Source organism: Stegostoma tigrinum, chromosome 2, assembly GCF_030684315.1.
Source record: "Stegostoma tigrinum isolate sSteTig4 chromosome 2, sSteTig4.hap1, whole genome shotgun sequence".
In the NCBI taxonomy this organism is placed as follows: Eukaryota; Metazoa; Chordata; class Chondrichthyes; order Orectolobiformes; family Stegostomatidae; genus Stegostoma; species Stegostoma tigrinum.
In genome coordinates, this window is record NC_081355.1 from 113,813,013 (window position 1) to 113,839,568 (window position 26,556).

At 43.2% G+C, this 26,556-nt stretch overlaps 1 protein-coding gene across 6 annotated transcripts in view; it reads right to left on the reverse strand.

Annotated features, from left to right (window-relative positions):
• Nucleotides 1-26,264, reverse strand: part of LOC125448813 (cilia- and flagella-associated protein 69-like) — an 89,209-nt gene extending 62,945 nt beyond the window's left edge. The window contains exons 1-4 of one of the 6 annotated variants that reach the window (XM_048524362.2): nt 26,010-26,264; nt 15,812-15,868; nt 4,423-4,488; nt 954-1,063 (exon numbers count right to left, since the gene is read on the reverse strand). In XM_048524362.2, the coding sequence (XP_048380319.1) occupies nt 954-1,063; nt 4,423-4,488; nt 15,812-15,868; nt 26,010-26,078 (302 nt within the window). In that variant the 5' untranslated portion in view covers nt 26,079-26,264. Of the gene's footprint in view, nt 1-953; nt 4,301-4,422; nt 4,489-15,797; nt 15,869-26,009 lie in introns of those variants that run through there. The other 5 variants (XM_048524398.1, XM_048524370.2, XM_048524380.2 and 2 more) reach the window with 5 other exon arrangements.
• Between the last annotated feature and the right edge of the window lie 292 nt (nt 26,265-26,556).

Consider the following 26,556-nt stretch of genomic DNA (forward strand, 5'->3'; position numbering starts at 1 on the left):
TTACCATAGTAGTCAATGGGTTCCATTCTAAATTTCCATATTATTTCAATAGCTCTACCCATTTATATTGTATATACCATGGGGGAATATTCTGCTGAAAATTCTCGCTGACATGTTTTCGCAAAAAATAATTTCCTTGGTAAGTATTAACATTGTTATCTTCATTGCACATTTTAAGCTTTAATTTATTTTTTCCTTCATCTTGCTCTCTAATTGAATGTATTGGCTTTTCAGGCCTTAATACTAGTGTTAGAACTGCCTGTTTCTTGGCTTCTGCCCTTTAGTTTTAAAATATTGAAATTCCCAGTGGAGCTTTTATTCTTTGAAGCCCACCCAACCTGTTGTTTTGCTTCAGTGGCTGAACTGAAACTTTGTTTCAACTTTTATTTTCACCACTTTAGGTCAACTGGGGCCTACTCAGTCCCACGTGAATCCATTCCTAGATTTATTGGCAAGTCAGCCTCTGGCATACAGAATGGGACCAAATTATTCATTCCTTTGCACATTATCTTGATACTTGCAAATTTAAGAAAATTCAATCCACCTAAATTGAAAATGTTGAATGGCTTGTTTTAAAACTTTGGCCATATTTTATTGTTAAATTCTAAGATTAATATAAAATTTACATATTAGAAGCAATCTGCAATGTTTTAGTTTGTACAATCATTAGTTTGATGGTTGAAGTAGAAGTTACGGATTAATTTTTGAGCAAAGACTTTGGACTATAGCTTTAGAATTTGACAGTAGTTCTGTACATCGTTCAGAACTTTTCATTTGGTGATTGGACATGAGGACATTGTGCACTGAAATCCAGGCTCAATTTTTCAAGATGTGCAAAGCAGGATGCTGTGAGCAACAGGCCATAATTCTATCACTAAAAATAAACATCTGAGTCACTAAATCTATTTGAGTGTTTCAATGACGGCAAAAAACAATGAAAGACAATCACTTACCCACACAGTTTGAGGATTTCACACATTGGCTGTAAGTAGGCATCCTGATCTCTTACTTTTTCTGCACAATGATTAAGAATTTTAAAGACTTGAACCAAGTCTTTAATTGGCTTTTTACAAATGGAAGTTAAGGCACTAAACTTCATAATAGTTTAGAAACATAGGAGCCATCAAGTTTCCCTTCTTGTCATTACTTGTCATGAAATTACTTGTCCTGGTCTACATTACCTAAACAATTTGGAATCCTAAAAACAATCAAATCGCCTTTCAACCATTTCTTTTCCAATGAGTACACTCAGTTCATATAAAAGCTCCTCATAATACAAAAATTCTTTCTTTTCACAATGTTGCTTGCTCTTTCAATAGCTCCTTCCTTTACTGTGATGAACAAAACTGTGCAAAAGATTAACATATATTTTCAAATCCCAACTATGTAGCCATTGACCCTCCATTCACTATGGCAGTTCTGGGGATATTGATATGCTTAACTAATTGAAAGTGACATTCTAATTTCTAAACAATATTATAATCATTACTCTCACTTATTCTGGCTATTCCTTGAGAATGGTCCTCAATTCTACCCCTTTAAGTTCACAGTACAAAGATATGGTGGCCAACCAGCTAAGCCAATCACTGACGGATCTAGCTGGATCATACAAAGTGTGATTGAATCTTGCTCTTGTCTACTAAGTCTGTTCATTATTTCAGGATCATCACCAGAATGTGAAGATAATCCCTGAGGTTTTTCACTAATTCAAACCTTAGACCACTCCCCTGATCTCTTCTACTCTATCTTCTAAATCAACATTAAGGAGCTCTGGACTTTTTTGCTGCTAGAGTTCTAGATCATAAAGTGTGAGTTTGAAAGATGCAGTTGAAGAAATTTTGGCAGTGCTGTCACAGTGTATCAATGGTGAAAGACGTGAATATTTAAACTGCTGATTAAAAATCAGCCGCTCTGATAAAGAGTCATCTAGACTCAAAAGTTTGGCTTGCCCACACTCCCTACGGATGCTGACCTACTGTCATTTACAGCATTTTTTTGTTCTCAGTATCCCAACACACTCCTGATTTAGGCCTTGTGGATGATAGGCAAGCTTTGGTGAGTCAAGAGATTCACTACTTACCGAGGAATTCCCTGACTTGAAATCACTAAGACTGTGACTATCTAATTTGCTGTCATTATCACTCCTCACTGTACCCCAACCCATGGGACAAATATCCATGAATGTTCCCACTGCCCTAGTCCTGAATGTGGATCATTCTCTCATTTCTCTTCATGTCACCTCATGCCTTCACTGAGTCATTATGTCCTTGAGACCAAATCTTGTTCCTTTAATTCTACTAGCCCGAAACCACTGACCACCCAATTTCTCCTGTGACTCCTATAACAGTTGATATTGTAAATGGGGCTCTCTTCTCTAGCAGTCTACCTACTCTTCCATCCTGCCATTTTCAATCTTCTCCTTAACACAAAACCCTTTGAAACTCTGTTCCTGCAAACTACCTTTCCATCTCCAACCTTTTTTTCCTCTTCAAAGTTCTTAAATACCTTGTGGTCTCTCAAATCTATGCACATCTTTCCTGGAACTGAATGATCATCTGCAAACAAGTTTCAGCCCTGATACAAACAGAAACACCATATCACATTATATATGACTGACTAAGATCAACTGTCTACTTTCAATGTCCTTCCTGACCTGCCTGTAGCCTTTGATATGACAGGCCACACCATCCTCCCTTAATACCTCTCGGCCATTGTCCAGCTGGGTAGGACTACCATCACCAGATTTTATTCAAACATACCCAGCCATAAGCACAAAAGCATATGCAATGACTTTTCTTCTCAGTACTGCAATGTTGCCTCTTCATATAGCTCAAAGATCTATAATTTACCCTTTCCAATTTATCACCTACATATTGTCCCTCTATCACATCATCTGAAAACACCACATCAACATCCACGCTGAGTTAGAACTTTGTCACCATTCCTTCACCATTGCAAGGGGAAAATTTTAGAACCCACTACCTAACCGCATTGCGACTGTGCTTACACTATGTACAGAACAGTGGCTCAGGAAGGGAGCACACCATCACCTTCCAACAGGCAATTAGAGATGAACAGTAAGTGTTGCATGAATGAATAGAAAAAGATACAGGTTATCTGCACCATCATCTCTCTCTTGATCCTTCCACTTTTTCTAAGTGGTCACACTATTTGTTCAACCCCAGTTTTGTATGGGCAGGAACATCCTTTAATGAAACATGTGAAGACCTAAATTGTTGTTTTTGATCTCCAGCACAAACTGTTCTTTAGCCACCAATTCCAAACTATTCTCTTGCAAAGATCTAAGGCTAAATCATTCTGCTCACAATTGTGGTATCAGATGTGACCCCAAAGTAAGCTTCTGGCCACATTTCCATCCATCACTAAGCTTGCTTATATCCAGCTAAATAATATTGCTCAACCACAACCCAACCTCAGCTCATTTTCTACTGAAATTCTCATCCTTTCCTTTGTTAACTTCAGACTTCACTATTTCAACACACTCCTTGCCAGCCTTCTATGCTCTACCCTCTGCAAACTTGAGGCCATCTAAACCTCTGTTGCCTGTAATGTAATTCACACCATGTCTCATCCACCCAACATAGCTCACTGGCTCTGGTTAACTGATCTGTTTGACTTTAAAATTCTCATCTTTATTTTGAAATTCTTCTGTAGCCGTGACCTCCCCATCTCTGTGATTTTCTCCTGCTTGTTTACAATCTTCTGAGATATCTCCACCCCTCCAATTTTGGACTCTTGAGATCTCCAATTTTAATCACTTCATCATGGCTGACTTTGAAATCAGTTGCCAAATTGGAGGTGCAGTAGGCTGTGGATGTGGAGCACAAAGTTCGGAAGAGATACTGACAAATTAAGTGAGCAAGCAAAATTATAGCAACGAAGTTTAAAGTGGGGAAGATGAGGTAATAAATTTTGGATCTTGCACAGATCAGTAAAAGATACTGCAAGGGCTAATCAAACAGGTAAATTGAATGTTGGTCTTTTTTTGAGTTTAGAAGTTGGTGTGTGATTGAATCATAGTGTTCAAAATGATAAAACTAGGAAAGCTATTTCTTTTGCTGGGGCAATCCACTTTTTTTCAAATCACAATGAGGTCATTTAGGAATGATTCAGGAAACACTTTTTCATAACAAAGATAGTGGAAATACGGAACTCTCCTGCAAAATCCTATGAACTCTGGATCCTTTGGAAACTTTCCAGAATTAAATTGATAGAAATTCATTTGGTAGGGATACCCCAAAGGTTGATCAGAAGAGTTGAGGTACAGATAGACAATGATCTGAGTGAATGATGAAACAGAGTCAAGGACTGAACAGCCCATTGCTATGAAACACAATACTTTAAGCTATACTTAATGCATACTAGGACAATTAAATGAATTGTTCATAACAAAAAGGATACAAAACCAAACTGATAATGTTTCACCACCCTCTTCAAAGCATGCAGATGTCTATCGACAAGGTTGCACTGCAGAAGACACAAAGACAGATTCATACATAGAAATGATCTCAAGTACGATGAATGTGACAATATTTGATTGATTAAGAGGTTTCTAAGCTCCAGTAAAATTGTCATGCATCATAAAAGGCTCAGTGATACCACTGACTAATTGTTAAATTGAAAAATGAAATTCTTCATCCTAAAATGTAAAGCATATGAGAAAATAACTTGAAGTAAATTAGCATCAGTAACACTTCCAAAATTAAAACAGAAAAAAATTGAAGATTCCACAATGATTCTATAACATATTCAAAAGCAAAGGACTAAAAATCTGAAAGGAAAACAGAAAATTCTGGAAACACTCAATATGCCTGTTCAGGGAAACAATTTTTTTTTCAGAATGTTCTATCAGAACTGGAAAATATGAAGAATGCAATGGGTTTTGAGCAAGTGAAAGTGGAGGAGTGTGAGAAAAAGAACAAGGAGAAGGTTTGTTATAGGGTGGAAGGTAAGAGAGACTAAATGACATAAGGTATGGATTTTTCCCTTTTGCTGTGTGGCATGGGCAATGATGAGAAGGTCTGGAAGATACAGCAAGAATGAAAAAAAAATTGAGAAAATATTTTGTGAATTTTCTTTTGGGTTTTTAATGGCAATTTCAGAATCTCACTATTGAATGGTCACTACCTTATGTCAATATATTGTATCTCATTACGTGCTCAACACAATTTATTCATATGCCCCTTCTCCTCTTTGTCTCTGAGAAATTAGATGGTGTAAATTCCCAACATGAAAGTCAGAGTAGGAATGCAGTGGCAGCATTTTGCCACTTGATTGGCTTGGCCATCATTCAATTGTGCATGCAGCACAATGTCCTTGCATGCTCCATGGCTACCTTGACCATCCTCCTTCACCCTTCATTCATGCAAATCATTATTAGCAAATAACCAACCGTACTACATCATCAAGGCTGCCTTTGGACAAGCTCTCACACTTCTTCACAGCTGATTTTAGAGTTCACAGACACCTATGACTTACGTGCTTCTGTCAGGTCATGTTGTGCACAAAGACATACACTGAACTGAATTGAATTGAATAACTTATTGTCATGTGTATTCAATTTGAAATATAGTGAAAAGTGTACACCTTTGCTGTACATACATGGCACCATTCAAATTAACTTAGAGTAAGATAAGAAAAAAAATAACTTAAGAGAGTCCAACTTTCCTTTTCACTGCCACAGTCCTGCTCCAGGTTTTCCAGCCCATGCCATGCCACCACCAGTGTCCCACTCTGGGCTGCCTCACTGGCCCACTCTCGGTTGCCTCACCAGCTTGCTCTCACTGCTATTGCCTCACTGGCCCAATCGCGCCACTGCTGCTGCTGCTCACTGGCTTGCTCTTGCTGGCCCACTCTTGATTCTCCACCATCACTCCAGCCCAAGTTTGATCCAGCATCGCTGCAGGGCACAACCTGCACATTTAGCTCCTGTCACATGGTTACTGGTAGTGACCCAGCTCCTTCCCAACTCCTTAGGTAGGTACTTAAAAGGAGTGGTGGAAGGGATAGAATTACTACAGAGGGAGAGAGAAAAAGGGAGAAAGAAATGAAAGGACAAACAAAGAAAGGGAAAGAGAATTGGCGAGCAAAGTGGAGCTAGGCATGGAGCAACTTACCCTGCTGCCATCTTGCTGGCATCTCATTCATATATACAGTGCTTATTGTATGGTTCTTGGCTTGCTTTCTTAGCTCACACACACTCTGTCCTTACTTGCAGGCCGCCAACCTCTGTGGCAAGCATACATTTTAGCTCAGTAAGACCTTGTCACTGGGGAGCACTGAACAATGAAGGGTAAGGACATGTCACTGAACAACATCAGGCCATGTTAATGTCAGACCTACAGTGTGTTCCAGAAGCTTACACAGCAAACGTACTGCACCTGCTTTAAGCAAATTGTAATATCTGAGAGTCAAAGCAGATCAATTGTCAGTGGGTTCAAGGAGGATTACAGTTAGTCTCGGGGTACTTTCACACTCATTAGAAGGCCTCATTATGTTCCAATCCAGGGAGTTGGCCATGGTTAGTCAGGCTTTTGGTCCTACAGAATACAGAAATCTGTGTCCTTGCAGTGCATGAATTTGGCCATGTCATCAAGCGCAAGCAGTTTGGGGATTCCAAGTAAGTCAGTCAGGATGCAAAGGAGATATCAGAAAGGCGAGGAGGTAGCTTTGTCTGCAATGAGACAAAGAGTGGGATTGAGTATGATGGAAACGCATGGTAAGGTAATTAGTGGTGCTGTAGGAGCAGGACAGGTACATAAGTGTCCTCAGTGAGTGAATATGAAATTCAGAGTGCAGGTAGGGTGGCTACTTCGAGAGGATATAGTGGCTGATTACTGTTCAGTGCACATAATGCATAAAGTACTGAGAGGTTTAGACCTTGATGAGATGTATGTGGTTGCAGAATTAAAGAGTGGTGGTCCTGAGAATGTGAGGTAGCAGAGAGAAAATAGTGGCACATATCCCTATGGAGTACAGAAGTCACTGACTTCATACCTGCACTGCTGGATGCTCCTTTCAACTTGGGACACAGTAATGAGATGGGCTGCTACTTGGCTCCACGCTGCCTACTTTTGGAAGTATAGCCTCATGTAGTGGTCAGCAGGATAAAGGCAAGGCCTTCTCTCTGCCACCCTGTCCACCAGCACCTTGAGGTCTCTGACCATGAATCAGGGTGCAAGCATTCTTTCCTGGACCATATCCTCAGTGATAACAGTCGAACATGAGGAACAGTTCCTGGCTTTCAGCTTCTGAAGGACAGTGCAGATGGGCATTAAATATGGCACTGGCACCTTGAGCATGGCAAGATTTGTGAGTGACAAGCGTTTCCACCTCTCTTGAGGTACAATTGTGCAAGGAAGCTGCCGAAGAACATGATTACATAATTAATTAGGTAAAAAGTGAGAAAACTCACTGTGAGCCACCAGCCATGGTGAACTGGATGTCAAGAATCTTACAATAACAAACCACTTTAACTGAAAACAGCAAATTCAGTCCAATATTTCAATGGCTCAGGATGAAAGGGAGTGGCAAAGTGACAAATAAAACTATAGAAAATGTACCTAAAGAAGGTGTGAATGGCAGGATTCTGAATAGCTGTCATCTTGAGAATAAGAAAGATGAAATAAGAAATTAATGAGAGAGAAACTCAATTAGCTCATGAAAGAATGTGAGAGCAGAGGTTACGATCAAAAATTGGTGAACCCAATGTTAAGTTTAGAAGACTGTAAAGCACCCAGTCAAAAGATGAGGTGCTGTTTTTCCCATTTGTGTTGAGCTACCAGGGTCCAAGATCACAAAGATCAGACTTGGAGAAAAATGGAGAGTTAAACTGATAGGCTACTGGAAATACAGTGTTATGCTTTCAGACTCAACATAGATCTGGCTTGAATTTGGCCTCCTTAACAATGAAACAGTGATTTATTCTTCAGTATATCCCCACAGGTGAGACCACAGTGCATTCGATATACTGAAGAATAAATCACTGTTTCATTTAGAAAGAATATTGGGATCCTTGAATGGTGTGAAGAGAGGTAAGGTTAAATGTTGTATCTTCTCCACTCACATAAATAGGTGTATCAGGAAGGCAAAGGATGGTTGGGATGACTGATGAATAAATAACTGCATTGTGAAGGGAACAGTTCTTTCAGAATGCTGCAATACTGCATTTTGGAAAAGCAAATCAGGGCAGGACTTATACACTTAATGGTAAGGTCCGAAGCAGCGTGTTGGTGAACAAGCAGACCTTGGAGTGCAGGGTCATAGTTCTTTGAAAGCAGAATCGCAGGTAGACAGGATAGTGAAGAAGGCATTTGGTATGCTTGCCTTTATTGGTCAGTGCATTGAGTATCGGAGTTGGGAGGTCACGTAGCTACACAGGACATTGGTTAGACTACTTTTAGAATACTGGTCTCTCTGCTACAGAAAGTATGTTGTGCAACCTGAAAGGGTTCAGAAAAGGTGAACAAGGATGTGCCGGGGTTGGAGATTTTGAATTATAGGGAGATGCTGAATAGGCTGGGGCTATTTTCCCTGGAGCATCGGAGGCTGACGTGTGGCCTTATAAAAGTTCATAAAATCATGAGGGGCATGGACAAGGTAAATAGCTAAGGCTTTTTCCCCAGGGTAATTGAGTCCAAAACTAGAGGGCATGGGTTTAAGGTAAGAGTGGAAAGATTTACAAGGGACCTAAGGGGCAACTTTTTCACTCAGAGAGTGCTGCATGTATGGTATGAGCTGCCAGAAAATGTGATGGACCTGGGTACAATTACAACATTCAAAAGGCATCTGGATATGTATATGAATAGAAAAGGTTTTGAGGGATATGGGCCAAAAGCTGGCAAATGGGACTAGATTAATTTAGGATAACAAAGTGTGAAGCTGGATGAACACAGCAGGCCAAGCAGCATCTCAGGAGCACAAAAGCTGACATTTCGGGCCTAGACCCTTCATCAGAGAGGGGGATGGGGAGAGGGTTCTGGAATAAATAGGGAGAGAGGGGGAGGCAGACCGAAGATGGAGAGAAAAGAAGATAGGTGGAGAGGAGAGTATAGGTGAGGAGGTAGGGAGGGGATAGATCAGTCCAAGGAAGACGGACAGGTCAAGGAGGTGGGATGAGGTTAGTAGGTAGGAAATGGAGGTGCGGCTTGAGGTGGGAGGATGGGATGGGTGAGAGGAAGAACAGGTTAGGGAGGCGGAGACACGCTGGGCTGGTTTTGGGATGCAGTGGGGGGAGGGGGCGAGCTGGGCTGGTTGTGTGATGCAGTGGGGGGAGGGGATGAACTGGGCTGGTTTTGGGATGCGGTGGGGAAAGGGGAGATTTTGAAGCTTGTGAAGTCCACATTGATACCATTGGGCTGCAGGGTCCCCAAGCGGAATATGAGTTGCTGTTCCTGCAACCTTCCGGTGGCATCATTGTGGCACTGCAGGAGGCCCATGATGGGCATGTCATCTAAAGAATGGGAGGGGGAGTTAAAATGGTTCGTGACTGGGAGGTGCAGTTGTTTATTGCGAACCGAGCGGAGGTGTTCTGCAAAGCCTCTGCTTAGTTTCCCCAATGTACAGGAAGCCACACTGGGTACAATGGATACAGTATACCACATTGGCAGATGTGCAGGTGAACATCTGCTTAATGTGGAAAGTCATCTTGGGGCCTGGGATGGGGGTGGGGGAGGAGGTGTGGGGGCAAGTGTAGCACTTCCTGTGGTTGCAGGGAATGGTCCCAGGTGTGGTGGGGTTGGAGGGCAGTGTGGAGCGAACAAGGGAGTCACAGGGAGAGTGGTCTCTCCGGAAGGCAGTCAAGGGTGGGGATGGAAAAATGTCTTGGGTGGTGGGGTCGGATTGTAGATGGCGTGAAGGATTGAAGTGTCGGAGGATGATGCGTTCTATCCGGAGGTTGGTGGGGTGGTGTGTGAGAATGAGGGGGGTCCTCTTGGGGCAGTTGTGGCGGGGGCGGGGTGTGAGGGATGTGTTGCGGGAAGTGCGGGAGACGCGGTCAAGGGTGTTCTTGATCACTGCGGGGGGAAAGTTGCGGTCCTGGAATCTGGTTGGCATGGATGAATTGGACCAAAAAGTCTGTTTCCGTGCTGTACAGCGTGTTGGTGATGACATCATGCTGGAGGTGGTGGAAATTACACAGTATAATCTATGAATTATTCTATTATGTTTGGTTTTCAACAATGCATATTTTTGTATGTTTTACAACGAAGGACAATTCAAAATTATATTGAATTCTGACAAAAAATCTTTCCCAAAATGGAAACAAAAGCAATAATTCTGTCAATATAAATTAGGAAAGTTTGACATCACTGTTGGTTACAAGAATATCTTAATGCTTATTCTTGGGATGAGTTACAATTCTGTGAGATTCAGAATGATGTACAGCAGTGGAATAAAATGTGACACATAGCATAATTTCTGAAATAAGAGCTTCATATTCAAACATTCTCAGCTATCAAACGAGTTCTGTCAGTTTGACAATGGTGTTTAGTTGCTAGCAAGTTATATCCATTTCGATGTAGTAGAAAAAATTCTGCAAATTTTCTTTAACCAAAATAATTTGTTACAAGTTACAGCTGAGTTTCAGCTATTATACTGTTAACTTCAGACAGTAGAAAATAATTAGGTCAAAAGCAAAACCAAGAATTGGCATTAGATGTTAAGTGAAGAGAATTACATTGAATATACAGCTTAAAAACAGGCCAACAATACTTATCTAAATGACTTTTAAACATTGTAATTGTACCCGCATCCACCGCTTCCTCAGGAGGTTCATTCCACACATAAGCCACCCTTTGTGTAAGACATTTGTCCCATATTTCTACTTTAAATCTCTCTCCTCTCATCCAAAAAATGTGCCCTCTAGTTTTGATCATGAATGGATATTGGACCACCACGGCCAACCAACTGAGCAAGCTTCATTGTGCTGTGCTGCTTTTCTGTTCGTGCAAGTGATAACTCATTCTTATCCTGAACAAGCTATTACTCCCTTTCACAACTTATTCTTTCTTTTCTTTTATTCAGGTACCCATAGGATCTTGTGGCCTCAAATGACAAAGAAGCCAGTGCTGCATACACTGAGCTCCACCTCCACTTCTGAGGGGAAAGCTACTTAAGCCTCAGCAGCTGCAAGACCTTCATTTGCAACCCCTATCAGCCCAGACACAATCAGATCCACTGGGTTCTCTTCCTAGATAAGCATTGCGATGGAAGGATGTAAACAAGGTGCCAAATTATTGTTCTTAATTTGCTGGCCATCATGAAGGACTGCAATATATAGCACTCAGTTCAATGTGCTGGCTAAAGCCTTAAAAGCCACCTAACCTCAGGGCCATGTCATGTCATTGCCCTGTCTTGCTGAAAGCTCCTGTCTCCCAAATACTAACAAGGGCCTGTAAGTGCAGATTCTTTGGTGAGATCAGCAGAAGAAACCATACATACAATCGTAGGCGTGACAAACATTTCTTAATCAACAGAAAAGTTCAAGGATTGCAGAAATATGTATTGTGGACAATGGAAGTTACTGGACATATAACCACAAGACCATAATATATAGGAGCAGAATTAGGCCATCCGGCCGATCGAGTCTGCTTTGCCATTAAATCATGGTTGATATGTTTCTCAACCTCATTCTTCTGTTTTCTCCCTAAAACCCTTGATCCCCGTACCAATCAAGAACCTATCTATCTCTGTCTTAAATACACTCAATATTTTGGCCTCCACATCAGCAATGAGTTCCACAGATTAGTCACCTTCTGACTGAAGAAATTTCTCCTCATCTCACTTCTAAAAAATCATCATTAGGACCACATCCATTCTATCGAGGCGTCTCAGTATTCTGTAAGTTTCAATTAGGCCTCCCCTTATCCTTCTAAACACCACTAAGCATAGATCCACAGTCCTCATCTACTCCTCAAATGACATGCCCTTCATCCCTGAGATCATTATTGTAAACCTCTTTTGGACCCCCTCTAATGCCAGCACATCCTTCCTTAGAAATAGGGTCCAAAACATCTCACAATATTCCACAGTGATAATGGCAACTGCAGATGCTGGAGAATCCAAGATAACAAAGTGTGAAGCTGGATGAACACAGCAGGTCAAGCAGCATCTCAGGAGCACAAAAGCTGATGTTTCGGGCCTAGACCCTTCATCAGAGAGGGGGATGGGGAGAGGGTTCTGGAATAAATAGGGAGAGAGGGGGAGGCAGACCAAAGATGGAGAGAAAAGAAGATAGGTGGAGAGGAGAGTATAGGTGGGGAGGTAGGGAGGGGATAGGTCAGTCCAGGGAAGACGGACTGGTCAAGGAGACGGGATGAGGTAGTAGGTAAGAAATGGAGGTGCGGCTTGAGGTGGGAGGAAGGGATGGGTGAGAGGAAGAACAGGTTAGGGAGGCGGAGACAGGCTGGGCTGGTTTTGGGATGCAGTGGCAGGAGGGGACGAGCTGGGCTGGTTTTGTGATGCAGTGGGGGGAGGGGGAGAACTGGGCTGGTTTTGGGATGCAGTGGGGGAAGGGGAGATTTTGAAGCTTGTGAAGTCCACATTGATACCATTGGGCTGCGGGGTTCCCAAGCGGAATATGAGTTGCTGTTCCTGCAACCTTCGGGTGGCATCATTGTGGCACTGTAGGAGGCCCATGATGGACATGTTGTCTGAGGAATGGGAGGGATAGTTAAAATGATTCACAACTGGGAGGTGCAGTTGTTTATTGCGAACCGAGCGGAGGTGTCTAGGTCTGACCATTGCGCTGTACAGTCTCAGCAGTATATTTCCACTCTTCTATTCTAGGCCACTTGAAATGAACAGTAACCCTGCTTATTAACTGCCAAGTGAGCCTGTATGTTAACCTTAACAGAATCCTGAATTCAGGGTCCCAAATCCTTTCCCCATTTCGAAAATAGTCTATGCATCTATTCTTCCTACCAAAGTGCACAATCACACACTTTGCCACACTGTATTCTGTCTGCCACTCCTTTGTCCATTTTCCTACCTGTCCAAGTCGTTCTGCAGCCTCCCTGGTTCCTCAGCACTACCTGTCCCTCTACCTGTCTTTCTGTCATCTGCAAATGTAGCAACAATGCCCTCAGTTCCTTAGTTCCCAGATTAATGTATAGGAAGTAACACAATACCCAGCTCATTCGTCATGTGAACAGGTCTCTATAAAGATCTGTCTGGCCTCTCAATCTTAATGGTACATAGCTCTATCAAAGTCTGTTGTGTGTTCCTGCATGCCAATGTCCTCATCCTCAGAAGGCTGCACTCAATTCCCCATTTCATCTGCATCCAAGTCATTCCCTTCTTTCCCGGTACTATTTATGAAGGGCACGGCATACCACAATGATGAGGCACACCTTTTCTAGGTTATAACACAAGTTCCCATTGAAGCAGTTCAGATGTCAGAACCTCATATTAAAGAAACCTCCAGTTTGTTCCATTCTGGTCCTGGAGGGAGCATGGGCAGTGGAGTTGCCAGTCTGGAACTGGGGTTTATCAGAGCCATGTTTCTACTGGACATTTTTTTTATTTGGAATGGCTGATAACATCATCTCAACTGGAATTCTGGATAATATGAATTTGACTTATTATGATTTCACTACATCTTTTAATTTTGACTAACCCAGACTTGATTGATTCACATATATATTAGTTACATATCTGTTTTTTTAACCAAATTTATCTTATATTTATCTTATATTTAACACTTCAGTTCCTAAAACTAAAAATGACATTCACTTGAAATGTGAAGTAGTGATTTGCAATAGTCTGTGTTCAAGGACTGAGAAGTAATGTTCCTGCTAAATTGCTGGGTGTCCAGCTATGTAGCAGTCTGCCATGTATCATGAAAGCCTTGCTTTTGGAAACTAATGTGTGCACAATTTCATGGAAAAAAGATAGAATGGCTGCAAACCAATTTTTAAAATAATGAAGGTCACAACTTCCAAATTTTAGAGGGTAAAATTACTGGAAAATGGCCAACTGGAAAGTCATATTATTAAAATCTGAACTAGATAATCTGGTTAAATGCAGATAATTAAATTTTTGATAAGGAAAATACTAGTCTTTAATTAAGGATGAAACTAGCATGTGATCACAGATAGTGGGAACTGCAGATGTTGGAGAATCCAAGTTAACAAAGTGTGGAGCTGGATGAACACAACAGGCCAATCAGCATCTTAGGAGCATAAAAGCTGACGTTTTGGGCCTAGACCCTTCATCAGAAAAGGGGGATGGGGAGAGGGTTCTGAAATAAATAGGGAGAGATGGGGAGGCAGACCGAAGATGGATAGAGGAGAAGATAGGTGGAGAAGAGAGTATAGGTGGGGAGGTAGGGAGGGAATAGGTCAGTCTGGGGAGGATGGACAGGTCAAGGGGGTGGGATGAGGTTAGTAGGTAGGGAATGGAGGTATGGCTTGAGGTGGGAGGAGGGGATAGGCGCGAGGAAGAACAGGTTAGGGAGGCGGGGACGAGCTGGGCTGGTTTTGGGATGCACTGTGGGGAGGGGAGATTTTGAAGCTTGTGAAATCCACATTGATACCATTGGGTTGCAGGGTTCCCAAGCGGAATATGAGTTGCTGTTCCTGCAACCTTCAGGTGGCATCATTGTGGCACTGCAGGAGGCCCAGTATGGACATGTCGTCAAAGGAATGGGAGGGGGAGTTAAAATGGTTCACAACTGGGAAGTGCAGTTGTTTATTGCGAACCGAGCGTAGGAGTTCTGCAAAGCAGTCCCCGAATCTCCACTTGGTTTCCCCAATGTAAAGGAAGCCACAACGGGTACAGTGGATACAGTATACCACATTGGTGGATGTGCAGGTGAACATCCTCTTGATGTGGAAAGTCATCTTGGGGTCTGGGATGGGGGTGACGGAGGACGTGTGGGGGCAGGTGTAGCACTTCCTGCGGGTGCAGGGGTAAGTGCCGGGTGTGGGTGGGTTGGAGGGGAGTGTGGAGCGGACAAGGGAGTCCCGGAGAGAGTGGTCTCTCTGGAAGGCAGACAAGAGTGGGAATGGAAAAATGTCTTTGGTGGTGGGGTTGGATTGTAGATGGCGGAAGTGTTGGAGAATGATGCGTTGTATCTGGAGGTTGGTGGGGTGGTATGCGAGGACGAGGGGTATTCTCTTTTGGCGGTTATTGCAAGGGTGGGGTGTGAGGGAAGAGTTGCAGGAAATGCGGGAGACATGGTTGAGGGCGTTCTCGACCACAGTGGAGGTGAATGCGTCTAGATGAGAAGAAAATAGAAGTAAATAGCACAAATTTCAAAAATAATAATTATATTTTTCCAATATTTCAAAATTATTTGAGCAGGTAATTCACATATGACATGACATGGCAAAGCCTTTGACAATGTATGACATGAGAGATTATTTTGAAAACTAAGATGCATGGAGCTGGGGAGAGGAAAGTTAATTGTATTTTTTAAAAATAGCTTACAAGGGACAAAATAGAATTGAACTTAAAGGAAATAAGTTGTGACGTCCCACAAAAGATCAGGGGATGGGCTAAAATTTGGTGGAAATAGTTCAACCTCAGTCAGTGACATATTTTAGTGGAGAAAAATAGAAGCAGTAATTCTACTCTAAACACAAGTATGTTCAGTGCTATGGAACATTATCAAATTCAAATTTATTAGACATTAAAACTAAAAAAAACATTTAAAATGGCGATTTAATCCAGATTCTTTGTAGCAACTAAGTGATGAGTAAACAGAAACCTTAATAATATTTTACAGTGCTACATGCAAACCAAATAGCATATGATAGAAATAGTTTGGGACTTACTGAAAGCTACTTACTGAGAATCGATCTTCTATTAGATTAACTATCCGATTCAAATCCACCGGCCTTATATCCTTGTAAATAAGACAATAAAAGAAAATCAACTAGCGTTATTTTGTGATTTATATTATCTTCCAAATATGTTTCCTGGCAGGATTAATAGCATTAAATGACGGATGATGACATGCACACAATAAGCATCAGTTCAAGGAAGGGATACAAATAGCATCATAAACTGAAAATAAAAATAAAGTGAATATTTGTCCATTGTTGTCTAAATATCAATATCAGAGTACAATCTTTATTCCCTGAAATAGTGATTGCTTAATATAATTGAAATAATACTGTAGTCCTATGATGTTAAACTAAATTTCATAGTCCCACATAGGAGCAAGTCTCAAAGAAAATGCAGATACAAATTATAGTCACAGAATCATACGGCACAGAAATAGACCCTTCAGTCCAATAAATCCATGCTGACATAATCCCAACTAAACTAATCCCACCTGCCAGCATTTGGCCCATATCCTTCCAAACATTTCTTATTCATGTACTATCTAACTGTCATAAAATATTGTAACTTTACCAGTATCCAACACTTCCTCTGGAAGTTCGTTCCATGCTTGAACCACTCTCTGCGTAAAAAAATTGCCACTCATGTCTTTTTAAATCTTTCTCCTCTCACCTTAAAGATATGCCCCCAGTCTTGAAATTCCCCACAATAGGGAAAAGACCCCTGCCATTTACCTTATCTATATCTCTCATGAGTTTATAAACCTCTAGAAAGTCACCCCTCAACCTCTTACACTCCAAAGAAAGCATCCCAGCCTATCCAGCCTCTCCATGTAACTCAAACTCTCCATTTTTGGCAACATCTTGGTAAATCTCTTCTGAATTCTCTCCGGCTTATAACATTCTCCCTATAACAGGGATATCAGAACTGGACATAGTTCTCCAGAAGAGGCCTTGCCAATGTCCTGTACAACATCAACATAACATCCCAACTCCTACACACAAAGGTTTGAACAATGAAGGCCTTCTTAACTAAACACCTTCTTAACTACCCTATCTATATGTGATGCAAACTTCAAAGACTTATGTACCTGAACCCCTCAGTTTCTTTGTTCTACAACACTACACAAGGCCCTCCTTTTCATTATATTAAGTCCTGCTCTTTGTTTGTTTTGCCAAAATACAATACTTTGCATTTATCCAAATTAAATTCCATCTGCCACTCTTCAGCTCATTGACCCAAAAGATCAAGATCTCTTTGTAATCTTAGGTAGCCCTCTTCACTGCCCACTGTACCTTCAATATTGGTGTCATCTGCAATTTTACTAAGCGTGGTTTCTATATTCTCATCTGAATCATTAATATAAATGACAAACAAAAGTGGACCCAGCACTGATCCCTGTGGAACACCGCTGGTCACAAGCCTCCAGTTTGAAAAGCTGCCTTCCACTATCACAGATATTATCAGAGATAATGGGAACTGCAGATGCTGGAGAATCCGAGATAACAAAGTGTGAAACTGGATGAACACAGCAGGCCAAGCAGCATCTTAGGAGCACAAAAGCTGATGTTTCGGGCCTAGACCCTTCATCAGAGAGGGGGATGGGGAGAGGGTTCTGAAATAAATAGGGAGAGAGGGGGAGGCGGACTGAAGATGGATAGAGAAGAAGATAGGTGGAGAGGACAGTATAGGTGGGGAGGAAGGGAGGGGATAGGTCAGTCCGGGGAGGACGGACAGGTCAAGGAGGCGGGATAAGATTAGTAGGTGGGAAATGGAGGTGTGGCGTGAGGTGGGAGGAGGGGATAGGTGAGAGGAAGAACAGGTTAGGGAGGTGGGGACGTACCTCAGTTTCCCACCTACTAACCTCATCCCACCTCCTTGACCTGTCTGTCCTCCCCGGACTGACCTATCCCCTCCCTACCTCCCCACCTATACTCTCCTCTCCACCTATCTTCTCCTCCATCCAACTTTGGTCCACCTCCCCCTCTCTCTCTATCTATTTCAGAACCCTCTCCCCATCCCCCTCTCTGATGAAGGGTCTAGGCCCGAAACGTCAGCTTTTGTGCTCCTGAGATGCTGCTTGGCCTGCTGTGTTCATCCAGCTTCACACTTTGTTATCTCGTCCACCATCACAGTCTGTCTCCTGTTGTTAAGTCAATTTTATATCCAATTGGCATGCTTATCCTGAATCCTGAGCTTTACTAATTAGTTTACGTGCGGAAACTTGTCAAAGGCTTTATTCTTTATTACTTTATTGTTTGTCACAGCTTATTATTTGTTGCAGACTTACACGCAGGGATTTCACCTATAAAGCTCGTAGTCTTCATCCAGGCATGAACACAAAGGACAAAACTATCTCTGTCCTGGAGACATGCTGGGAGGGACTGCGAAATAACTTGGCATTGCAAGGCATCTGGAGGAGAGTCCAATGTTTCCACACTGCCACAGAATATTGACAGTGACAGGAACCTTAATGGGTGTAAAAACCAAAACTGTTGATGCTGTAAATCAGGAGCAAAAACAAAGTTGCTGGAAAAGCTCAGCAAGTCTGGCAGCATCTGTGGAGGAGAAAACAGAGTTAACGTTTCAGGTCCGGTAACACTGGGCCTGAAATGTTTACTCTGTTTTCTCCTCCACAGACGCTGCCAGATCTGCTGAACCTTAATGGTGTGACTGCACAGCAGAAACCAACTGACACATTAAAGTGCTTGACCAAAGCAAAGTCAGTGTGGTTTAAAGGGAAATCTGCCTGTGACCAGAGTCAAACCATACACAGAGAAAGGAAGATGGTTGTGGCTGGTGCAAACCAATCATTATAAATTACATTATTGATGGAACTCCTTAGCGAAACACCCTTAGTCCAACCATCTTTATTTAATCCACCAACAGCCTTCTCAAAATAATGGACTTTGTTGTTTACTGGCAATTCCAAATTATCAAATTACATTCATAATACCTTCAATAATTAAGTAACATATGCCAGCTCACAGTAGGACAAGTAGATGGCAACTAGACTTCAGATGACAATTTGCAAATTACATTCACAACATGCGATGCCAGGCTTGACTTGCAACAAATGTCCTTCACCAAGATTCCTAACTTCAACATCCAGAGGGTTATCACTAGCCAAATGATTAATTGTACCTTCATATTAACTCTGTACTTATAAAGGCAGGGCAGAGTTTAAGATCTTTGTGACTTCCTGCCCTATTAAAGCCTTTCCACATCTAGCAGGTTCATATAAGCTGTGTAACAGAAAGTTTGACACTTGTTTACATGGATGCATTAGCATTTAGGAAGTGTAACAACACCTAGAAATATGCTTTATCAGCATACTTACCATCGTACCACAGAGATTACTGATATTGCTATTGGATTAGACCTTAAGACTTAAGCAGGCCAAAGATGTGCATGTTAGATGGACTGGCCATGCCAAATCGCCCTGTACAGTTCAGGGACAGGCAGGCTAGGTGGATTAGCCATGGTAAATGTGAGGTTACAGGGATAGAGTGGGGGTCTGGATCTGGGTGGGATGATTTTCGGTGGGTTGAATGGCCTCTTTCCACACTGCAGGGTTTCTATGCTTCTAATAGGCCATTCAGCACATCAGGTCTGCTGTGTCATTCAATAAGATACTGGCTGATCTGATAATCCACAAGTCCACTTTCCTGCTTTTTCCCCCATAATCCCTGATTACCTTCCTGATTAAAAATCTGTCTATCCCAGCCTTGAATATACTTAACAACCCAGCATTGATAACTCTGTGCAGTAAAGAATTCTACACATTCATTACCCTCTGAGAGAGAAATTACACTTCACCTGTTTCATAAATATGTGACCCTTTATTCTGTAACTATGCTCTCTAGTCCTGGGGTCTCCCTCAAGGGGAAACAAACTTTCTGCATTTAACCTGTCAAGTCCCCTAAGAATCTTATATGCTTCAATAAGGTTGCCTCTGCTTCTGCTACACTCCAATGAGTATTGACCAAACCTACTCAACCTCTCATTTTAAGACAGTCTGTCTATACCTGGTATACCTAGTAAACCTTCTCTGAACTGTATCCAATGCCTTTTCTTAGATAAGGGCTCCAAAAATGTTTGCAGTATTCCAGCTGTGGTTCACATAATACCTTGCATAGTTTTACCAAAGCTTACCAATTTTATACATATATTGATGTCCTGTAGCGATTCAACAAGTATACTTCAATAGTATCTCTCAACTCATAACAAAGTACCAGAAAAGAACAATCATGGCAACTCAATCATCTCCAGAACATATCATCTTGACTTAAATATATTCTTTGATTGTCAATATTCTGCAATTTCCTGCTTAATACCACAACAAGGTGACACATAACTGAAGAAACAAACTGAACTGGACAAACCCCCAAACTCTAAGCTACCTTCACCTCATACCCTCACATCTAATTTTAGATCATTAGCTCCTGTATATGCTCAATGTATTTCCAGAACAGGATAAACTGCAAGACTCTCCAAACCTCCAGGTGGTACCATCCTTCCCTGTCACTTCTCACTCAAATGAATGCATTCCATCATCTCGGCATTAGCTAAGTTCTAGTTTGAGGCAGTGTTCTGCAGGAAGCATCTAAACATCTGTTACTCTTTTGTTTTCATAGGTATTCCCAAGAACTACTTGAAAGGCCATTGGCACTGATCAAATCAATTGTCTGCTCCAGAAAAAAAACACTGGCTTTTTCAGTGAGATTTTCATTCACACAAAACTCTTTCATTCAAGAGTTAAAATCCAGCCCAAATTTATGTCGAAGTGGATATGATGTGCAATGACCAGCAAGAAATACATCATGCATGTTAATAGCTTTTCAAAATCTTTCACAATCCTTTAATTTTAAAATATTCGGTGTGCTATTTCAAGGAGAAATGGAGGTGCGGCTTGAGGTGGGAGGAGGAGATAGGTGAGAGGAAGAACAGGTTAGGGAGGCGGGGATGAGCTGGGCTGATTTTGGGATGCAGTGGGGGGAGGGGATGAGCTGGGCTGGTTTTGGGATGCAGTGGGGGGAGAGGAGATTTTGAAGCTTGTGGAGTCCACATTGAAACCATTGGGCTGCAGGGTTTCCAAGCGGAATATGAGTTGCTGTTCCTGCAACCTTCGGGTGGCATCATTGTGGCACTGCAGGAGGCCCAAGATGGACATGTCGTCTAAAGAATGGGAGGGGCAGTTAAAATGGTTCGCGACTGGGAGGTGCAGTTGTTTATTGCGAACTGAGCGGAGGTGTTCTGCAAAGTGGTCCCCAAGCCTCCGCTTGGTTTCCCCAATGTAGAGGAGGCCACACTGGTTACAGTCGATACAGTATACTACATTGGCAGATGTGCAGGTGAACCTCTGCTTAATATGGAAAGTCATCTTGGGGCCTGGGATGGGGGTGAGGGAGGAGGTGTGGGAACAAGTGTAGCACTTCCTGCGGTTGCAGGGGAAGGTGCCGGGTATGGTGGGGTTGGAGGGGAGTGTGGAGCGGACAAGGGAGTCACATGGGCTGCAAAGAGGTAAGAGATTTTTAGTTTAGATGTGTCACATTGGTGGGCCAAAGGACCAGTTCCTGTGCTGTTCTGTTCTTTGTTCCACCTACTGGAATTTCCAGAATAACTGACAGCTGATGGGTGAGTATGGCTGCTTTCTGTCCGGTCAATCGTTTCAGCCAGGGCTTACCCACTGGATTAAAGGAGATAGTCGGGTGTGGGTGCATCAGGCGGTTCCTCACTAGCGGAATTCCCTCTGTTAGCTGCAAAGCAGCAATATTACGGCCCCCCCCCTCAACACTTTGTATATTTCAAAAAATACTTTAATCATAAAAATCTTTACATACATACATAGTCACGAGAGCAGTTTCATTCTATACACAGTCTTTACATATGAAGCGCAAACAAACCCGAGATAAAACTATATTTACATGTATATGAGGCACCACGAGGGTCCATTGACTGAATGGACCCCCACTGTACTTTGGCTGAAAGACTTTAAATGGTGGTCTTTCCCACTTTGCCTTGGCTGCAGCTGCCCCAGGTTTTAGTGTGTCCCTTAGCACATAAACCGAGACCTTGGAATGTGCCAGTCTGCAAAACTTGGTTGAGGCCAACTCCTTGCTCTGGAAGACCAACAGATTTTAGGCAGACCGAGGAACATCTTTCACCAAGTTGATGGTTGTCCAGGAGTAGTCAATGTTTATTTTGGTGTGTATCCCAGGAAACAGACCATAGAGCGCAGAGTCCTACATCATTGAGCTGCTTGGGACAAAACTCAACAAAATACACTGCATATCTCTCCAGACTTCCTTTGCAAAGGAACATTCTACAAAGAGACGTGTGACAGTCCCTGTCTCTCCATAGCTGCTTCGAGGGCAGTGTGTGGTGGTGCACAGAATTTGGGTGTATATGAAAGATCTCACAGAAGTCCCTTTCTCACCACCAGCCAAGCGATGCCTTGGTGCTTATTGGAAATTTCTGGCGATGAGGCATTCTGCCAAATGGCCTTGACAGTCTGCTCAGGGAACAAGCTGAGAGGATCCATCGTCTCCTTTCCCCTCAGGTTCTTAAGACGCTCTATGCTGACCACCTCCTGATAGACTTATGGTCAAAGGTGTTTCTCTTTCGAATTTCTCCACATAGCACAGGTGATATGGAACGGTCCATATTCAGCGGCGAGGCTAATCCCATCCTTTGCAACACTGAGGACAGGAAGGGCATCAGTACATTGTGACACTTGGTGTTTGCATACTGAGGGTCTACAAACACCGTGAGGCAGCAATACACACATGTGGCTACCAGGATGAGGACAGCATTTAGTGCTTTCTTCCTCTGCTTATCCAGAGCTTTGTATATTGTTTCTCTGCGGACTCGGTGCGTCTTTGACCTTCAACTGAAGTGGAAGATGGCTTGGGTGACTGCAATGGCACTGGTTTAGGGAATGGGCCAGGCCTATGCCACAATCAAAAGATTATCTCACACCTGATGACCAGGTTTTTCCTGCGATGGAGAGGAACTGGTGCTCCTAAAAGCTCAGTTTCTGCCTCACCTTGGTGATATGCTCCTCCCACGTTTTTGCACACACCCCGGCCCCTCCAAACTCTTATTCCCAGCTCTTTCTGTCCCGACAATGAAGGAGATGAGGGATCAGTTGACCAAGTTCCCAAAGAAAATGGCTTCGTTCTTGTCTTGATTTACCTTGGCTCACAAGGTTAGTTCGAACTAGTCGCAGATACTCATAAGTCTGCGCACAGACCACGGATCTGAGCAGAAAACAGCAACGTCACCCATATACCAGGGAGGCCTTGATCTGCAAGGTTCCGTTGCCTGGAATATTCACAGCTCTCAGGTTCGCATCCTTCCTGATGGATTCAGCAAAAGGCTCTATACAACACACAAACAAGGCAGGAGAGACTGGGCAGCCCTGCCTGACTCCAGATCTGATTGGGAAGCTTTCTGATTCTCACCCATTGATTTTTTTTTATTCATTCGTGGGATGAGGGTATCATTGGGTAGGCTAGCATTTATCGCCTATCCCTTAATTGCCCAGAGGGCAGTTAAGTGTCAACCATATTATTGTGGATCTGGAGTCACATGTAGGCCAGACCAGGTAAGGACGGCAGTTTCCTTCGCTAAAGGACATTAGTGAACCAGATGGGTGTTTCTGATAATCAGCAATGGTAATCATTAGACTCTTAATTACAGATTTCAATTGAATTGAATTGAAATTCCACCATCTGCTACAGAGGGATTCAAATCCAGATCCACAGGAAATTACAAGATAATAAAATGTGAGGCTGGATAAACACAGCAGGAAATTACCTAGGTCTCTGGGTTAACAGTCCGGTGATAAGACCGTAAGACCATAAGACATAGGAGTGGAAGTAAGGCCATTCAGCCCATCAAGTCCACTCCACCATTTAATCATGGCTGATGGCCATTTCAACTCCACTTCCCTGCACTCTCCCCGTAGCCCTTGATTCTTTGTGAGATCAAGAATTTATCGATTTCTGCCTTGAAGACATTTAACGTCCCGGCCTCCACTGCGCTCCGTGGCAATAAATTCCACGTGCCCACCACTCTCTGGCTGAAGAAATGTCGTCTCATTTCTGTTTTAAATTTACCCCTTCTAATTTTAAGGCTGTGCCCACGGGTCCTAGTCTCCCCGCCTAACGGAAACAACTTCCCAGCTTCCACCCCTTCTAAACCATACATTATCTTGTAAGTTTCTATTAGATCTCCCCTCGACCTTCTAAACTCTAATGAGTACAATCCCAGGATCCTTACCCGTTCATCGTACATTAAACCTACCATTCCAGGGATCATCCGTGTGAATCACCGCTGGACACGCTCCAGCGCCAATATGTCCTTCCTGAGGTGTAGGGCCCAAAATTGGACACAGTATTCTAAATGGGGCCTAACTAGAGCTTTATAAAGTCTCAGAAGCACATCACTGCTTTTATATTCCAACCCTCTTGAGATAAACAACAACATTACATTCGCTTTCTTAATCACGGACACTACCTGCAAGTTAACTTTTAGAGAATCCTGGACCAACACTCCCAGATCCCTTTGTACTTCTGCTTTATGAATTTTCTCACCGTTTAGAAAATAGTTCATGCCTGTATTCTTTTTTCCAAAGTGCAAAGCCTTGCATTTGCTCACGTTGATAACACCGCTAGGCTATTGCCTCCCCTGCATTACTGACGTTGGTGTACAGCAGTCAGATCCAATTGCGCATTCCCTCTCCAAAGCTCAGTTTGGCCTGCACATCCCACATGGAGGTGTGTGATATCATGTCAAAGACCTCCTGCTGGTCCAGGCTGATGAGGGAGACATCTACCCGCCTGTCCTGCACGTAGGTGATTATATCCCTGAGGAGTGTGTGGCTGATGGTACCTTTCCTCATGGATTTATACATGCTACCTAGAGAAGCGTACTGTCATACAGCTCCAGTAGGTCCTGGCATATAAAGTCGCACTAAGCTGAACACAACTCAGCCAATGAGCCGTCACTTCTGGGAGTTTTATTTTTTTCTAAGAACTCGAGGGCCTTGGTCAGCTCATCCAGAGGTAACAGGTGGTCCTGCCTCTCCCACATGCTGTCGTCTAAGACATCCACGATAGGGAACAGGAATGACTGGGATTATGCTGGCTGCAGGCTTTATGTCATTCAGTTTGGTATAAAAGGATTTGCTGATCCTCTCAGACTGAGATGATGTTACTGAGTCATCTTCTTCATTCCGGCTGCTGAGCACAGACCCCTCCTTATGCACCTTCTGGAAGAAGAAACATGAGCACGTCTCATCCTGCTCCTGGATGGGAAGATTATCTTGGACGAATCTAAGGCAAAGAGTGAGGCTAGCTAGCTCTCCACCTCCTGGAGATGCTCTCTGACACTGATGTCCATCATCTGCAGTAGGAGTAGGTTCTGCAAGCCTTTATGGAGTTGGAAAATTTTCCCTCGTCTTTCTGTCACCTTCTGAGCACCTTTGAGGATTATGAACCTCTTAATGTTCCCCTTGACTGTCTCCTACCAGTCCGCTGGAGTCACAATGACGGACTTCATTGTTCTCCAACTCGTGTAATCACTTTTGAGCTCCTCAATATTTTCTGGGGTCAACAGTTTCGTCTTCAGCTTCCTTGCTGGCCTGCTCCTTGTCCTGTAGGTGACAGTCGTCCAGCAGGAGGCAGTCGTCAGAGAAGAACACTGATGGAGAACATTCAAACAGGAATCAAACTTTGAGTGGACAGATCCATCTCTACACAGAGCTCTGTCTGAGGGCGAGCTGAAGATACTGTGCAGTTTGGCGACTTAAACTGTTTCCTGGGAATCTGGCACACTCACTAGTGGGGGAGGGGTTGGATTGATGAGGATGGCTGGACTGCACAAGAGAGGGGCAGCCTGCGGGTCATTTACAGTTTAGTCACTTCTACCAGATCCATTGCAATGTGTACGTGTGTACATGTATGTGATTATGCGTGCGTACATATGTGCATATGCAAGTGTGTATATATGTCTGTATGCATATATGAGTAATATGTGTGCATTTCTATATGTATGGGTGCATATATAGGTCAGTGTGTACATATGTATGTAGATATGTGTGTTTGTGGCTGGCAGTAGATGTTAGCGGGATGGGTGAGGTAGAATCAGGTACATGAATGGGTTGCTGCTGTTGTTTTCTGCTGGTTTGTTTTTACCTGTTTGGTTACCAGATCGCTGTCCCTGATGACGTGCTTCACCACGGGAATGCTCCTCTTGATGCTCATCCTGATGCAGCTGGTCAGGCCACTGAGCCGAGGCCCCGGTGCTCGGGGTGAAGAGGCCGACGAGCTCTCTCTCTCTCTCTCTCTGATCTGTTTGCCGGTGGCTGGTCACCCCGTTGCCATGGAATCGTTTATATGTCGTGTTGCTCGGGAAGAACGTGCCATTGCAGCAAACGCGCTACGGCGGCCGAGGCGGCCCAGGCCCACCGCCCTACCGCGGGGTGGCGCTGCGGAGCCGCCCCCCCCCCCCCCCCCCCCGCTTCCCGCTACAACCACAACATAGAGACCGGAGGTGGCAGCAGGAGACTTTCAGAGTTAACTTTTACAATGAGCCAAAAACACACACACACACATTTGATTTTGGAACCCAGTTCAAGAAATAGGTTAATAAAATGTGAGGCAGCATCTCAGGAGCACAAAAGCTAACGTTTCGGGCCTGGACCCAGGCATTCATATTGTGCTCGAAAGCAAAATACTGCAG